Consider the following 16,633-nt stretch of genomic DNA (forward strand, 5'->3'; position numbering starts at 1 on the left):
ATCTTTACCTGTAATTAAAAAAAAATATATGAATAATACTTCTGTTTTGCACATACAATATAGTTAAATTCTTTATTGCCCCTAATAAGTGGAAAAACTCAAAAGATTGTTATTTTATTACAAATTAAGAATCAAGCTCATACTTTTAACTATTTATATGAATTCTGACATAAAATGGTATATGTTTTGAAAAATATAGTCATTGTAGGAAAAACAGAATTCTTGGAGCTCATTTAACAGTGAAATACTTAGATAAATTGAAATTATATTAGTAAAATAAATAAACTTATTTTATAACATTTTTGTTCATGTTTCATCAAATACTCAATAATAGATCACCTTCTAATAAATCATTGGTCATCATTCTATACATAACTCAACAGCATTTCTGTAAACAAATACTTCAGTGAATTAGCAAGCCTTTCAATGGAAGAAAAAGTAATTGGACATGTATCTACTCTAATCGATTATTTTAAGTTCATTATTTTTATGGTCATTATTTATTTATAAAATGATTATTCTGGTATTTTCTAACAAAAATCCCCTACTTGATAGTTATCCTTTATACTCAATAAACTGCACAAATAATCTAGGATGAAAAAGAATAAGAAAACGTGGGGATTTGTGTCAAATCTCAGGGGAAATAGTTCTCTACGTAATTTCTCATTTTTCTTAGCTAATGATTTAAACTAAAGAAATTTAATTATTCATGTTGAAATAGCTTCACATGGTTTAAAAATGGTTTTTATGCAATTATATTTCAGTAAGAAAAGTGTGATATCTGTATGATACTTATATTTACCTACCAATATCCCACTCTAATCAGAATAAAGTATGCAAGTATGAATTCAACATGCTACTTGGGCTTGAGCCCAGACAAACATTTTCCAACAGAAGAATGTTATTGAAGGCAATTCCTATAATGTAGGAAATTTCTGTGCCAAATCTAATCTATGATTAAGGTAAAGGTAAAGGTTCCCCTCTCACATACGTGCTAGTTGTGATTACATTTGTTCAATTCCTAATCAACTGCACAGAATTTAGTGTTAAAATTAACTGGCCTAGAATACTTATACGCAGCATATTGTATATCAATACACAACAATTATGTAAGATGTAGCTCAACACATGCTGAAATTGTATGCAAATCATAAAATGGATCATAATCTCTGTACTTAGGACTAAGTTTCCTCTGAAAACAATAACACTTGAGTTAATCAAGAACAAATCATTCTTCTAATTTGCAAATGTGACTTAGCTCACTACATTGATCTAAATTAAGATTATACTACAGTGACTATCTTCCATTTTAACACGTTTCCTATATCTTTTTAGCATGTTTTATGGATAGCTCATTCTCAATAGAGTAATAATTTATGAAGTTTTTATGCCACCCGACTTTCAATAACTCTTGACATCATGGAAATATTAGGATATTATTTTTCATAGTTAAGCTTGGGATACATATTAATGTAGGCAGAACAAATCACATTTATTAAAAGATGTCTGCACATGGTTCAATTTTTAAAGTGTCACCGCAAGTGGTCACAGTATTCTCAAGGTACTATACTATGCTTCTAATAGCAACACAGTTGCATTGGTGACCGGTCTGAATGAAAGACAGAGAGAACTCAGATACATACATAATTAATATATTTAATTTCTATTTTCCCACCATTCTACACCATGTAATGTGTAGTCTCCATATAAACATCTTAATATGAACTTGATTTCTCTATTCTTCCACCTATTTTGATGCCTGAGCCAAAGGTTCTTTGGCCTACCAAAATTGCTAATAAATTGTACATTTTAACATAACAGAATAAAGTAATTAAATGTATGATTGACAAATTATACCAATTATATTTGATATTAATTAAGTGAAAATGTAAAATAAAACAAAGTCAATAAAATGATTGGACTTTTTTCCTATAAATGTCAGAGTTTGTTTCCCTGTCTATTCAGAGATTATGTTCTGTAGTTAGCACAAAAGAAATTGCATAACAAAGGTGTATTCTTTCCCCTAAAATGTTTGCTAGATAGTATTAAAAAAAAATCCAAATTAGTAAGTATAATTTTAGCTTCTTCAGGAGCCAAATATAGACATATTTGATAGAAATACAAAGAATCCTTTGAATTAGCGAATTACATGTTTTATATGTAAAACTTTCTATCCAATTTCTGGAAAAAAAAATCTTTCCCCATAATACACTTCATTATTCGCTTTTTGTATATTCTAAAGTTCATTCCAATCTTTAGGAAAAGTTCTTTGAAACATGGGGAAGTACAGTAGAAAACCACAATGCACATTAAAAACTTGGCCATTTCAAAATTTGAGATTTTTTTGATATGATTATTGAAGCAATTATTGAGGTCCTGTAATAATCTGTTACCAATGCTTCGAAACATTTATTGTAGTATTCTTTGAAGACTGAATGCAATGACATGTAATAATTTATTTTTCATCTTATTTGATTTACACAGTTCAGAAACTTGATTTTACTAATCAATATAATTTATTAAGAATATATTGCCTATTTTTTTTTTTTTTTTTTTTTTTTTTTTTTTGTTTACATTTATACCCCGCCCTTCTCCGAAGACTCAGGGCGGCTTACAATGTATAGGGCAATAGTCTCATTCTATTTGTATATATTTACAAAGTCAACTTATTGCCCCCCCAACAATCTGGGTCCTCATTTTACCTACCTTATAAAGGATGGAAGGCTGAGTCAACCTATTCTTCATTAAATGGAAATCTATAAACTGATTCTTATTCTAATTCACTAATATTGATAGAGATGTGTAGAAATTATTTAAAGAAAAGGGACTGGAAATTTTTTTTAAGTCCAGGAGGATTTAAAAGCAGATTAGGCAGATACCACCCTAATTCACTGAACTATAAAAGCAGGAGCAGGAGGCATCACACCTGGAAGATTCTTTAAAATCAGTCTCAATAAAAATAGTTTGTCTTCTTGTGGAATTGATTTCCTGATCTGGTCTATGTAGTGCGGGGATGTCAAACTTGCAGCGTCAAGTTATCGTCATGTGAAGTATCACACCTTTCCCCCCTTTGCTAAAACGGGGGTAGGCATGGCCAGCACATGATGCATTTGGGCTGCAAGTTTGACACCTCTGATGTAGTGGAACTGATACTAGCTAACTTCTTTAACTTCTTCTAGAGAACATTTCTCTTAGGGATCAGATTCTTAGGTTTAAGATTTTCAAGGGTTTGTAGAACCAAGTCTCACCTAGAGTATCTTATACTAGTATAGAGTGGATGATAACAATGTCCTTGTCTAAATGGAGACAGTTGTAGGCCACTGTTGCATGAATGCTACCAATATTTTTTTCTAAATATTTTCTTTTGGTCCCAAGTGGAATTGTAGACAGCAAGTGCTTATTATGAGTTCATATTTTTTCTTCTAGCCAGCACATGTAGACAGTTTTGTTCCAGATGGAATGTGGAAACCCTTGAGTTATTCTAAATTTTGTCCCAGACAAGTGTTAGAATATCCTAAGTGACCCTCTACCCACTTTTAAAATTAATCACTTGTTTTTTGTGTACCCTTATTAGGATAGATAGCATTTGGAGTGAGATCATATTTGGAGTAAGATCACTACCATACACAGCATTAAGATGGATTTGACTAACAAGGTGTGGATGCTGCAGAAGCTACAAAACCAGCAGGAAAAAAAAGGAAGGGAGAGAGGCCTTTTATTGCAACTCATTAAGCAGCTTTTTACTTCGGAAATTTATGATAAACACTGAAAAATGACAGAGCTTTCAAACTGTAGAAAGCTTTTTCCAACTGTGAAAAACAAATGTGCCTTTTACTGCCTACACATATGAAACAGCACTATCATTCAAATCCATGCAAAAAGTTAGATTTCATACATTTAAGTAGAAATAATAAAAACAATGAATCAAAACTATATTTCCACTGCCATCTCTGTATGCTATAAAAAGAGAGTGAAGAGGGCATCTCATTTAGAATAATTTGATATCTACTTGAAAAGAAATAAACCTTGTGCATACATTGTACATTTTCATGTTTTTTCTTGCACATTTTAGATTTTTGCCCCCAAAATAAATATACAAATACTTTTTGTGTAATAAGCATATTTTGACTAGTGAAATCACACTATATTGATGCATAGTTTTAATATAATCTGTATCTTCCATTTGTTTTTATTCCATGGTCTAAAGGCACTTTGTACTTCACACATTAATGTTTCATAACTTTCAAATTACATTTGCAAAAGCGACTGATGAATTCTGAATTGCTTCATTTATGTGCTTCAATTTTTTATAATAATAAATGTGGCTGCCTGCACAGTGAAATATACAATAAGGCTGTGCAATATTTTGGTTTTTATTCCAAAAAAGTACTTCAGAGATGAAAATGAAGAACTTGCCTGCATCTTATTAAAGTAGCCACATAATTACTTGGGAATATATGGAAGCTGGCAGAAGCAGGTATAAAATTTTAAGGAAAGGTGTGCTACTCTGAAGAACTCCAGACAAGTATTACATTTGTACTCTCACGTGTGCAAACACACACTTTTGAAATTGAATCCAAAGTACTAAAGCTCAATGTGCAATATATAAAATTAATTCACACATTTGGTAATATAAAATGTGATCAGATATGAAATATTGTTATACAATGTACCCAAACATTCATTTAAGTTTAAAAGCATTCAGTATAATTAAGTTTTTCAAAATCAAGAATTAAAATATGACATTGGCATAATTTTCTACCAAAATACTCATGTTATGAGAATATATTTTTATTGTTCCAAAATTAGTAGAAAGTTGTAGAGCAGTTGGCTATATCAGAAATCAGTTCTTGGAAGTTTAAACTCTACTCTATGGGAGGTGATATGTGGTTTTATTTATTTTATGTGACGGCAAGCTGTGTTACACTACTGACTGAAGCTGACACTTTTCCCTATAGGCTTAATGCCACTGACATTAGAGGACAGATTTCAAAGTGGGTAGAAACAAGCAGTTTACAACAAGCTCTCTCTCTCTTAGGACTTCCCCCAGTTACTTACTATCTCTGGGCTATAAGCTAGCAAAGGCCACACTTAAGGAACATTTGTTTGACATAGATGGTCAAACAGTTGCTGGTAATGCTACTCATTGATTGATTGACTAGATTTTGTTACTTTGTAAGAGAAACTGTTTTTCCCCTCCTAAACTGCATTATTAAGAAGGATACTGTATATTTCTGATTTATTTTTTCTTCTTTATGGATAACCAGGGCAAGATTCGTACATTTAGTGTAAGACTGGTAAAAATATTTAGGCCAAAATGGTAGCATATTTTAAGACATTGACTGGTTAAGAGCAGAATGTCTAATGTCACTGTTTGCCATCTGAAGAAAACTTGAGAGAGGGTGTTCTCCATGAGGAGACGATGCAATTTTAGTTGCTAAAGTAATTTTTAATAAAAGTGGATGCTCAAAACCATATTTAATCCATTTTTAAACAAGAACATCATTATACTCCGAAATCAGCAATAATCTGTTGTAATTCTCCCAACAAATGCATTAACAGCTTTTTCTCAGAACAACTGAATGTCTTAAAAACAATAAAGTACAAGTTTCTAGAAAATGATGCCTGTCATGATTTTTTAAAAAACGTTATTCTCTAGCGAGCTAAATCTATTAATTTTTATTGCTGCTTTGTGGAATTGGTGGTGGCACAATCTATTTGTAAAAGTTATGCTCTATTTCAACCAAAAATAAATTAGCTGAACAGCAATTTCATCATAGAATTATATGGCCTATATTCATTCCAGCAAATTATTTAAAATGATTCTCTTTGACTATCAAAGTTTTTGATGAATAAAACATTAAAACCTGAAGAGTTGTTTATAGATACATTTTCTTTTTTTTAAAGAACTACATTGTGAAATGTTTTTCACTAATTAAAGTTACTCTATTTGTGATCCAACTAGATCATATATAGCAGGGGCCAAAGTTGGTAACTTTTAGACTTGTGGAATTCTGGGAATTTTAAGTCTTAGGGTTGCCAAATTTGTAGACCCCTGATCTAGGTAAGATTATCAAAAAGAGAACAGACAATGGTCTTGAACATTTTTTGAAAATTTGTAATTAAAAGAGATCATGAAGTTCTTTATTTATGAGCCTCGGTGGTACAGTGGTTAAAGTGCAGTGCTGCAAGCTACTTCTGCTGCCTGTGAGCTGCCTGCAATTCGGCAGTTCAAATCTCACCAGGAGCAAGGTTGACCCAGCCTTCCATCCTTCCAAGGTGGGTAAAATGAGGAACCAGATTGTTGGGGGCAATATGCTGACTCTGTGAACCGCTTAGAGAGGGCATTAAGCACTGTAAAGTGGTATATAAGTCTAGGTGCTACTGCTATTGCTAAAGTGAAATGAGTATGCTTATTCATCTGTCCAGTCAGAGAACGTAAAGTTTTTATTAATTAAATGGTTCATACATTTTATCTTGTTATAAATGAATGCAAACTTTTTAAAGGTTCTTCCCTGTGAGTTGAGGGAATACTCATAAATTAAAGGAATAGTTTATATATTCTACTCCTTTAAAGTCTAGTTTATTTCTGAGAAAAACACTTATCACTATTAGGGTTTCTAATATCAGATTGCTGGGAAAAGTTTAGTTGTTTGGAGATTGATTGCTATTCGATCTTCCTTCCTTCCTTCCTTCCTTCCTTCCTTCCTTCCTTCCTTCCTTCCTTCCTTCCTCCCCTCCCCTCCCCTCCCTTCCCTTCCCTTCCCTTCCCTTCTTTTTTATGGATCCTCTGGGAGAAGCCAAAATTGGGCACATCACATCACATCCATTCCCTTTTATTCTTGTCTTTACAATTTGCTCGATTGCTAATGATTTTGCAAACTGTCTGCATTAGCAAATTTCATCTTAATTTCTCTTGTTAGTTTCATGATGGCTTCATAAATATCTACTCACAATTTTAAATATTTGATAATGGACAGAAGCCACAATTGCCATCCCAACCCCAATCCCCCCAAAAAATTGGAAAAAAACTTGTTGGGTAGACAAGTGATTTATGAAAGAAAAGAATGTCAATGGATAACCTAGAATATTTTCCATGTGTTTGAGAATGAAAAAAGTCAATACTGTTTGACTTTTTCAAAAAAATCAATTATTTATTAATAGCTAAAGAAAATGCATATGCACAGCTTTCCTGTCTTCTTAATTAACCAAGCAACATAAAAGCATGCATTTTGTAGGTTTGGATTCAAGAATGAAAGATACATAGCATTTATTGTGAGAAAGAATTTCTGTTTTCAGGAAACTTGAAAGAAAGTGAATTAACAATGATTTTACCACAGCACAAGAATTAAAGTAATCTAATTTGCTTTAATTTTAAAAGTATTAAATTGTGTGGAAAAAGTACTCTTTTCCATTGTCTCCTAAGATTCTCTTCCCATAATACCCAATATCAAAGGCAGGAAAAAAAATACTGGACCTCAAAGGTCGTTGCCAATTTGAGCCAATGATTTATAGATCCAGTGCTCTCGTGATATGTTTAGAAACCATTACCTACCTACTCTATCCATTACATAGGTTTATTCCCTGCTAAGCACAGACACACAAAATAACTGGGAAGTTTTCTGGCCTCACTTGCATCTCTCTAGCAGATGTCTAGCAAGACAATGGCAATGAACATTTTGGAGACTATAATATCAAAACACTGTTTTAAAAAAGTAAAATGTTCTGTGCCCATAAACTATTTTTAAAATATGCATTTATATTTGAAAATATATTTCTATTGTGATTCTAAGCTCTTCAATGAAGGCTTTCAAAATGAATAATATGCATTTAACCTTTGCTATTATTGTTACTCTATGGTTAATCTGATAAATGAATTTATTTTACACACACACACATAATTACTGAGTCACTAGTGCAATCTTTTTAAATATGAAATAAATATATTAATTTGTTTATATAAGATTTATTACATTGTTAACATCAACAGTTCATTTGCTTTCTACTATTCTAATTTTTTGGGGGGGATGAAGGGTATTATTTCCCATTCTACTTTGGAAAATAATGTAAAGTTGTTTAATAATAATTTATTTAGGAAAGTAAACTAGAAAATGACATTTTAGGTTATCATTTTTTTTCTAAATTAATCTTATTTTAAAAAATCACCATTTTACAAACAACATTTCAGAAATTCTAGTCTTTATATATTTTTCACAAAATAAAATGAAGGCAATATAGCAGTTTAGCAGAAAATGTGATAATCTGTTGATATACTCAAGGGTATCCCTTTAGGGATAAAGTGATACAAACAATATTCTACAGAATAATTGTTGGCTGCTGTTCTGTCACTGACCCAATATAACAGTGAAGCCTAGGGGAATGAAAGAGAAGAGAAGTGGCTGAAAAAGAATAAGAAAACTTGTGAAAGGCTATTCGACTTTCCAGTAGTAGGCAGATCTTGAAATGAGCCAATTCAGAGCTTGTTAGAGGCTTATCCCCTCTCTTCAGATTTTTATCAGTTGAACAGACTTAACTGTAATGCTTTTTTCTCCTAAATTAAAGTACTTCCCATTAGTTAACTGCCCTGAGAATTTAATGAACTCTGTATTTTCTCTTTAAAATTATTATTATACTTCGATACACTATTGCTTATCTCTATTTCTTTTCCATATCAGTAATTGAAAATATATAACTGTCTGTAAAACTTTACAATGAGTTTTCCCTCTCTTTTTTTTAATAATAAACAGCATCACTTTCATGTCAATAGCACAATATATTTACCCACAAACAGTGTCTATGTGATTTGTTGAATTTCGGCAGAATATAAGGACACAGCATTTTGTGTAAATAAACCATACAAAAGAGCAAATGTGTGTGCTATGAGGATGGTTCTGTAATATAGTTGCAATATTGACAGTTTCCTCTACAGTTGCAGTTGAAAAGGGCCTTGGATAGATTGTGTGAACCTTTTGATATGAAAGACCCAAATGTTGCACATTCTCACATAGTGCCCTTGCAGCTATTTCAGACAAAGAGTGATAATTTTGTCTAACATAATAACAATATATCTATCTGTTCTCTCTCTGGAGGAGATGGGCTGATTGGGTAGTTAACGTCAACCTAATGGCTATGATTATTGATCAAAATGCTACTCTTTTTCAATGTGCAATAATGCATATTTTTTAACAAAGTAGATTCTGATCATCCAATCACCCCCACACTACATTTGAAGTGGTTGACCTGATGTAGGAGATGACCAGTCTGAGCCCAAATGATGGATCAAGCATGTCATAAGTATCGAGTCATTTCATACCCACAAGAGATCTAAGTCCATCCCACCTTGAATTCCATTTACTCTTATCTACCACCTATTTGGTTTGACCATTGGCTGTTCAGATTCTTATAGAGAGCACATGCTTGCAATAAAACTTTATTATTTTGAATTGCCTGGACTTTCTGATTTTCTTGTGCTTGACAGCCTCCATGAGCATGTCACTATCTTCCTTTCTACATATACCATTATTGGAAATTTCCGAAAATGAAGATTTGCTGAAAACAGCAGGAAGAAGATAGACAAAAAAAAAATTCTGAATCTATTCCAGCTACATTCCCCATATGCAGTCATTGCCATTAACTGTTTGTAAGAGATATTTTTTATAGTTGCTGTAGTTTCTACTGTTTATTTATGATCTGTAAACTGCATTGCTAAGGTTTGCATCCCAGAACGTGGTATATAAAAATTGTAATAGTAAATATAATGTTTTGCCTTAAAAATTACTATATTACTAAGGAAGAGTACCATTTACAGTAGAGAAGTTGGACATCTTTGGTTTAGTTTTACATTAAACATAGGACTGAACAACTGAAAATCACTGATGTTTCACTTACGTTTTTAAAAAAAAAACATAATTATAAGTCTCATTCTCTGATATAGTTTGTTTATAGTTTATAGAATGTTAAAAAAGAATCATCCATATTTTAAATTTAATAGGATGTATTATGTTGGGCCTCTTAATTCTATATTTAATAGTATGATAATTGATATATCAAATAGCCTCCAAATCTTAAATCATATTTAACATTATTAAATAGTAACTATTTAATTATTCATTCTATATTACCTGGGACACAACATGCGGAAATTGCTGCTGGGATATACCACAAAAATAAAATATTGTAACCATTAAATATAGTGCAGCTGGCAACTTGAAAGCATTGCAAGGATAGTTGTTTCTATGAAGAACAAATACTAATATCAGCCTGACCTCAATACCGGGGAAGATTCTGGAAAAGATAATCAAGCAACGAATCACCGAACACCTAGAAGCAAACAAAGTAATAACCAAAAGCCAACATGGGTTTGTCAAAAACAGATCATGCCAGACTAATCTTATTGCATTCTTTGACAAAATGACAAAATTAGTAGACCAGAGGAATGCTGTCGATATAATTTACTTGGACTTCAGTAAAGCATTTGATAAAGTAGACCATAACCTACTACTAGATAAAGTAGAAAAATGTGGGTTAGACAGCACCACCACCAGATGGATTCGTAACTGGCTGACCAACCGCACTCAACGTGTAGTCCTCAACGGAACTACATCCACATGGAGGGAAGTATGCAGTGGAGTACCCCAAGGCTCTGTTTTAGGCCCAGTACTCTTCAACATCTTCATCAATGACTTGGACGAGGGGATAGATGGGGAACTCATCAAATTTGCAGATGACACCAAGCTGGCAGGAATAGCCAACACTCCAGAAGATAGGCTCAAGTTACAGAAAGATCTTGACAGACTTGAACATTGGGCGCTATCTAACAAAATGAAATTCAACAGTGAAAAAAGTAAGGTTCTACATTTAGGCCAAAAAAACAAAATGCACCGGTACCGTATATGTGGTACCTTGCTCAATAGTAGTACCTGTGAGAGGGATCTTGGAGTCCTAGTGGATAACCATTTAGATATGAGCCAGCAGTGTGCAGCAGCTGCTAAAAAAGCCAACACAGTTCTGGGCTGCATAAACAGAGGGATAGAATCAAGATCACGTGAAGTGTTAGTGCCACTTTATAATGCCTTGGTAAGGCCACACTTGGAATATTGCATCCAGTTTTGGTCGCCACGATGTAAAAAAGATGTTGAGACTCTAGAAAGAGTGCAGAGAAGAGCAACAAAGATGATTAGGGGACTGGAGGCTAAAACATATGAAGAACGGTTGCAGGAACTGGGTATGTCTAGTTTAATAAAAAGAAGGACTAGGGGAGACATGATAGCTGTGTTCCAATATCTCAGGGGTTGCCACAAAGAAGAGGGAGTCGGGCTGTTCTCCAAAACACCTGAGGGTAGAACAAGAAGCAATGGGTGGAAACTGATCAAAGAAAGAAGCAACTTAGAACTAAGGAGAAATTTCCTGACAGTTAGAACAATTAATAAGTGGAACGACTTGCCTGCAGAAGTTGTGAATGCTCCAACACTGGAAATTTTTAAGAAAATCTTGGATAACCATCTGACTGAGATGGTGTAGGGTTTCCTGCCTGGGCAGGGGGTTGGACTAGAAGGCCTCCAAGGTCCCTTCCAACTCTGTTGTTGTTATGTTATGTTATGTAATATTGTCCAAGACATTATTAATCTCATTTCTTGGATTTATGTTTTTAAGTTCAATTTTAATTTCAATTAATTGAAAACTTCATTGCAATTTTTGCTCAAGTGTTTCCCCTACTTATTTAGTATTCTTGCCAATAAAGGAGAATATTTGTAGCTCAGGGTTGAAATTAGAGGTTCTTGGTGTTCTCTGAGCTTGATTGTTTTCTTGCAGATATTTTATTACTCAAACTAGATAACATCATCAGTACTGTTACTAGTGTATATGATGATACAGTACTAGCTAGTACTAGCACTGATGTTACCTAGTTTGGGTAATGAAATGTCTGGAAGAAAGCAACCAAGCTCAGAGAGCACTAAAGACCCCTTAGTATTCTTGATTTTCCGTTCTCTGTCAACATCGTACACACTTTTGACCTCCAGATTCTTTTTTTCATTGATTACACTCTTTTTTCATAACTTACTTTTCTGCCATCTTTTTTCTCATGTACTATAATCACTTTTGATCATCTCTTCATGTAACACAATAAAACTTGCCATCACGATGCAAGTATTCAAGTATGTGTGAAGAAACCTTAATCTAGTACATTGCTATGTTGGGCTTCTATTAAAAGAGGAATAGGAATAGTTAACAAAAAAAAATTAACAGCCACTTTCTAGATCAGGCCTGTCCAAAGTCTGGCCCAGGGACCAATTGCAGCCCGTGTTCAAATTTTGAGTGGCCCTCAGCCTCTTCTCCCTGCCGGCTCAGCCTGTCACTCATCCCTGCTGGCTGGCATTTTTCCCTTCACCACACAGTGGTTCCCACAGCTGTCCCTTGCTACTTCCTGCTCCATAGCCACCCTGCTCTGCAAAGCATCTCAGCCAGAAGATGGCAGTAGACCTGAGTCAACACTCTCACCGTGAGGCCCTTGTGAGCTTGTGTGCCCATTTCTAAAATGGTGACTGTAACTAAAAAAAGGAAAGTTGACAGCAAGGGACACCGCTTTCAGGACAAGTGGAAATTGGAGTATTTTTTCCCTGAAATACAAAAACACTGTGTCTACCTAATTTGCCAAGAGACTGTGGCTGTTTTCAAGGAATTCAGTATCAAGAGGCACTACCAGATGAAACATGCTAACTATAACAAGCTAACTGGGAACGAACGCGACAAAAAATGGAAGGAACTGGAAGCTGCTTTAACGGCACAGCAGCGCTTTTTCACAAGAGCCTATGAGTCAAATGAAAATGCCACAATGGTGAGGTACGAACTTCACATTAGTGCAGTTATTTGTTTAGTTTTTCATAAAATAGTTCATTTGCATTTAGTGTTAATAGTTCAAAGAATGTCAAGCTGAATGGTCGCCCCCACACATTTTCACCTCACCAAATCTGGCCTCATTTCAAAAAGTTTGGACACCCCTGTTCTAGATGAACTGCAGTCTTGGTAGGTTGGGATGTTTCCTTTATGGGCTCTTCCTGTCTACAAAGGATAACGATTCTCAAATGATATGACATTTTCTTTCTTTTCTTTCCTCAATTCCCAGTTCTTCTGCTATGACATGAAGTTGGATAAGGTGAGAACATAAAGTTTAAGCTGCAATTATTTAAAGACAAAAATAATTAAATCTTAATGAATTGTAAGCACTTGAGATAAAACAAGACAATTTATGGAGATTGAAATAGAGCAAAATTATTCTTGAAAGCAAAGTGAAATGATCAGAACATGAAGACATTTTAGCCTTGTAAGTGAAGTCCTAGGTATCATCTATATAGATGAACAAATAATCATTAATTCATTCTCTAAGTTAATATCCATAAAATATTTTAGTTTTTTTGGCTTAGATTTTTTACTACACTATAACAGATTTTAGGATTTATGTAATTACAAAAACATTGATACAGAAGTATAAAAACACTAAATGGTAGCCTTTCTCTTTCGTGTAAAATGTAGAAAAACTCTAAATGGTGGTCATAAATGTATCTGTATTTCTCTTTTTATAATGTAGCTATTTCATAACTATGATTGGTAAAATTTAATTGTGCTTAGTTAAAGTCTTCTGTTTATTTGTTTTCTTCATACTATAATGTAGGACTTGGTAGATCTACTGAGAAAGCCAGATACGCAATGGCAGATGAGAGATACTCTAACAGTAAAGAATGTTTTGAAGAAGATACGGTTCTGATACCATTTGTGCTTGTATGAAGTGATTATCTGCTCCAATAGTGTGCACATTAGCCAACTGAGCCTTATTTCATTTATTCGTTGCACATCATTAATTATGAGCAATTTAAAGATTTCCTAACATCAGGGCTGCTAATATCTTTTTCTTGGCAGATTCTCAGACACCAGAAGCATGCAATTAGATGTGTTAAATCCCATGTTATTAATACATATAAAAGAGCAGCTGAATAATTTATTAAAATGTACGTCAGAACTTTTCAAGTTTCTTTCTATACGGATTTATTTATTTTATTAATTATTGTATTAATGTAAGAAAGCTGCACTGTGAGGCTGCTAAATTTATATGGCTGATTGGAGCACTTGGAATTCAGAGAATCTTCTGCTTACTTTCTCACAAAATTAGGATGTTAGGAGATTTCATATTCACAAAATAGTTACAATGAAGAATACAACAGTTACATAACAATAATTGATCAAACTGCTATGACTTTCTGTAGCCTTATGACCACTTTGCTGCTTTCCATCCAAAGTAGGCATACAGTGTAGGCACAGAATAGAGATAGTCACAAACTCATGAAAATTGGGATGGAATTGCTATCATTAATGATGCGGTCGTAAAGTGAGATGCCACGTGACTGCATCATTTGACTAGTAAAGCTCAAGAATTGCAAGTCATCAATCTAGTATCCAACCCAATGCAAACCACTCTGGATTTGGTGCCTCCTAAACCCGACGCTCACTAAGATGAGGAATTGTCTCCATGTCTCCCCAAATGACTATTTTCTCCCCCTCTCTGTCCTTTTGCCTGTCCTACATTCTGCAGGGGCAGCAAGCAGCCCATTAATAAGGTGGCTTTGTGGCTGCTTGCCACGTTCTTGGAAGTGCAGCCATCTCAGCACAGTCCAGTCCCAACCACAGTCACACTTGCAATATAGGGGTACAACATTGAGGTACCCTGGCACTCCAAGACGCCAGAAGACCCCAGCAGACCTGTGCTCCACTTCCTCAGTGGTCCTTTGCTATCTTATTAATTCTGCTGATGATGAAGTGTGCCCAGCCTGGCTGCTGAGCTAAAATGGGTTTGGGCTTCACATTGTTGGGAAAAAAACTCCAAAGTTGCAGTGTTCAAGATAGCTAAATATAGTTTAGATAGTATATCTATTGGGTGCATCAATAGCTGATTTGAAATTCATATTCAAAGGGTTTCATCATTAGTTTTTTCATTAAACTACAATGATATTAAGTGGGGGTGATGAAAGCTTTACTTTAGGACCAGCAATGACTTGCATTAAGAAGTGGGAAAAATGCAAATTTACAGATAACACACAAATGGATGGGCTACCTAATATTCTAAAATTCAAAATAATCTTGATAGGTTATGACAGTGGACTGAAAGTAATAGAATAAAAACAGAGACAAATATATGCTTCTATAGTTAGGAAAAAAATTAAATGAAGTGAGCTTGGTAATAGTATGTGTGAAAAGCTTAGAATTGTGATTAATTACAAGCTTAATATGAGTCAGCAGTATGATGGGCCTGCAAAAAAAAAAAAAAGCATTTCTAATTTAGAATGCATCAATTGAAATATAATTTCAAAATGACAGGGAGAAATTGTTTCACTTTACCCCCTTTCATCAGAGAAAGTCAACAAATTTGATCAGAGAGGTAAAAAAAATCCATTGAAGACAGATTGAAAGAACTGGGTATTTTATTGATGGCATGGGTGGTGATGGTGGTATTGGGCAATATGACAACATTAACAACAATATATGATGGTGTGTTTTCTTTTGTTCCAGAGGACATTACACAGAATAATGGATTTAGCTGTAGGTAGGCAGATTGTGAGTGAGTATTAGGAAAAGTTCCTAATAACAGCAGTTTAATAGTAACTGCATTTATTAAAGGAAGTGGTATCTTCTATTCACAAAAAATGATTAGGAAGAAGATGGAGAATTATCTATGAAAAATGCTTTCATTTCCGGAACTGATCAAGAGGTCTTTGGTCCCTACAAACTCTATCCCAAAATGTTTTCAGCACACTATTTTATTGTGGAGTGATCTGGCATTAAATACCAGTACCATCAGATTTGTTGATTCATTATAAGGGTTAATACCAGAGTTTTGAAGTTTATGTGCATACATTCAGAACAAATACAAAAATATACTACCCATGCATTGAATCATTATTTGATAGGGATTACTGATAGAAAAAAAAAATGAGGCCACTTATTCAGATGACATTTGAAATGAATTAAACAAAGTCATTAATAATGAATCTACCAAGGGCTAAGCTTTTATCATAACAGTATAGTGAGTTTTCAGATTCAAAGGCAGCAAGGCATAGTAATATCTAAAATACAAAAGATATATTATATTTAGATTATACTCATGAGCTTTCTTTATAAATTAGATGTGACACTGTACAAAACAGTATGTTAGATTTAAAAAAATAAGAATTACTGCATCTCAGCTGAATAACTTTTTATATATGTTTTAATCATCATCATCATCATCATCATCATCATCATCATCATCATCATCATCATCATCATCTATTTTCTTGTTAAGAATTCAAGTTTCATCCATAATCTGAGAATAAATTATGCCAGTTAGCCTTGGTAAAGGAAGAAAAGCAACAATTTAAACAAGAGTTAAAAGAAAACGTCAGGCTTGTATCTGTGCCACATTATAGATATAAATCACTTCTAAATAGGTTCTTTAGAACAGTTAAACATGCCTCCAAAAACTTAAAAGCCTCAAGCACAAAGGCAATTCAAGATGACAATTCCTATCCTAATACAAAATGTCTCAAGTGGGCATGTTCAGATTCATTTACAAATATTTATTTATATTCTGCCTTTATTGTTTGTA

At 33.7% G+C, this 16,633-nt stretch overlaps 1 protein-coding gene across 4 annotated transcripts in view; it reads right to left on the reverse strand.

Moving 5' to 3' along the window:
* NOVA1 (NOVA alternative splicing regulator 1) overlaps positions 1-16,633 on the reverse strand; it is a 146,618-nt gene that overhangs the window by 12,483 nt on the left and 117,502 nt on the right. For all 4 annotated transcript variants that reach the window (XM_058162180.1, XM_058162179.1, XM_058162181.1 and 1 more), the window contains one exon: positions 1-8. This exon is cut by the window's left edge and continues 12,483 nt beyond it. In XM_058162180.1, coding sequence (XP_058018163.1) covers positions 1-8 — 8 coding nt within the window. The remainder of the gene's footprint in view (positions 9-16,633) is intronic.

Source organism: Ahaetulla prasina, chromosome 1 (genome assembly GCF_028640845.1).
Source record: "Ahaetulla prasina isolate Xishuangbanna chromosome 1, ASM2864084v1, whole genome shotgun sequence".
NCBI classification, from domain to species: Eukaryota; Metazoa; Chordata; class Lepidosauria; order Squamata; family Colubridae; genus Ahaetulla; species Ahaetulla prasina.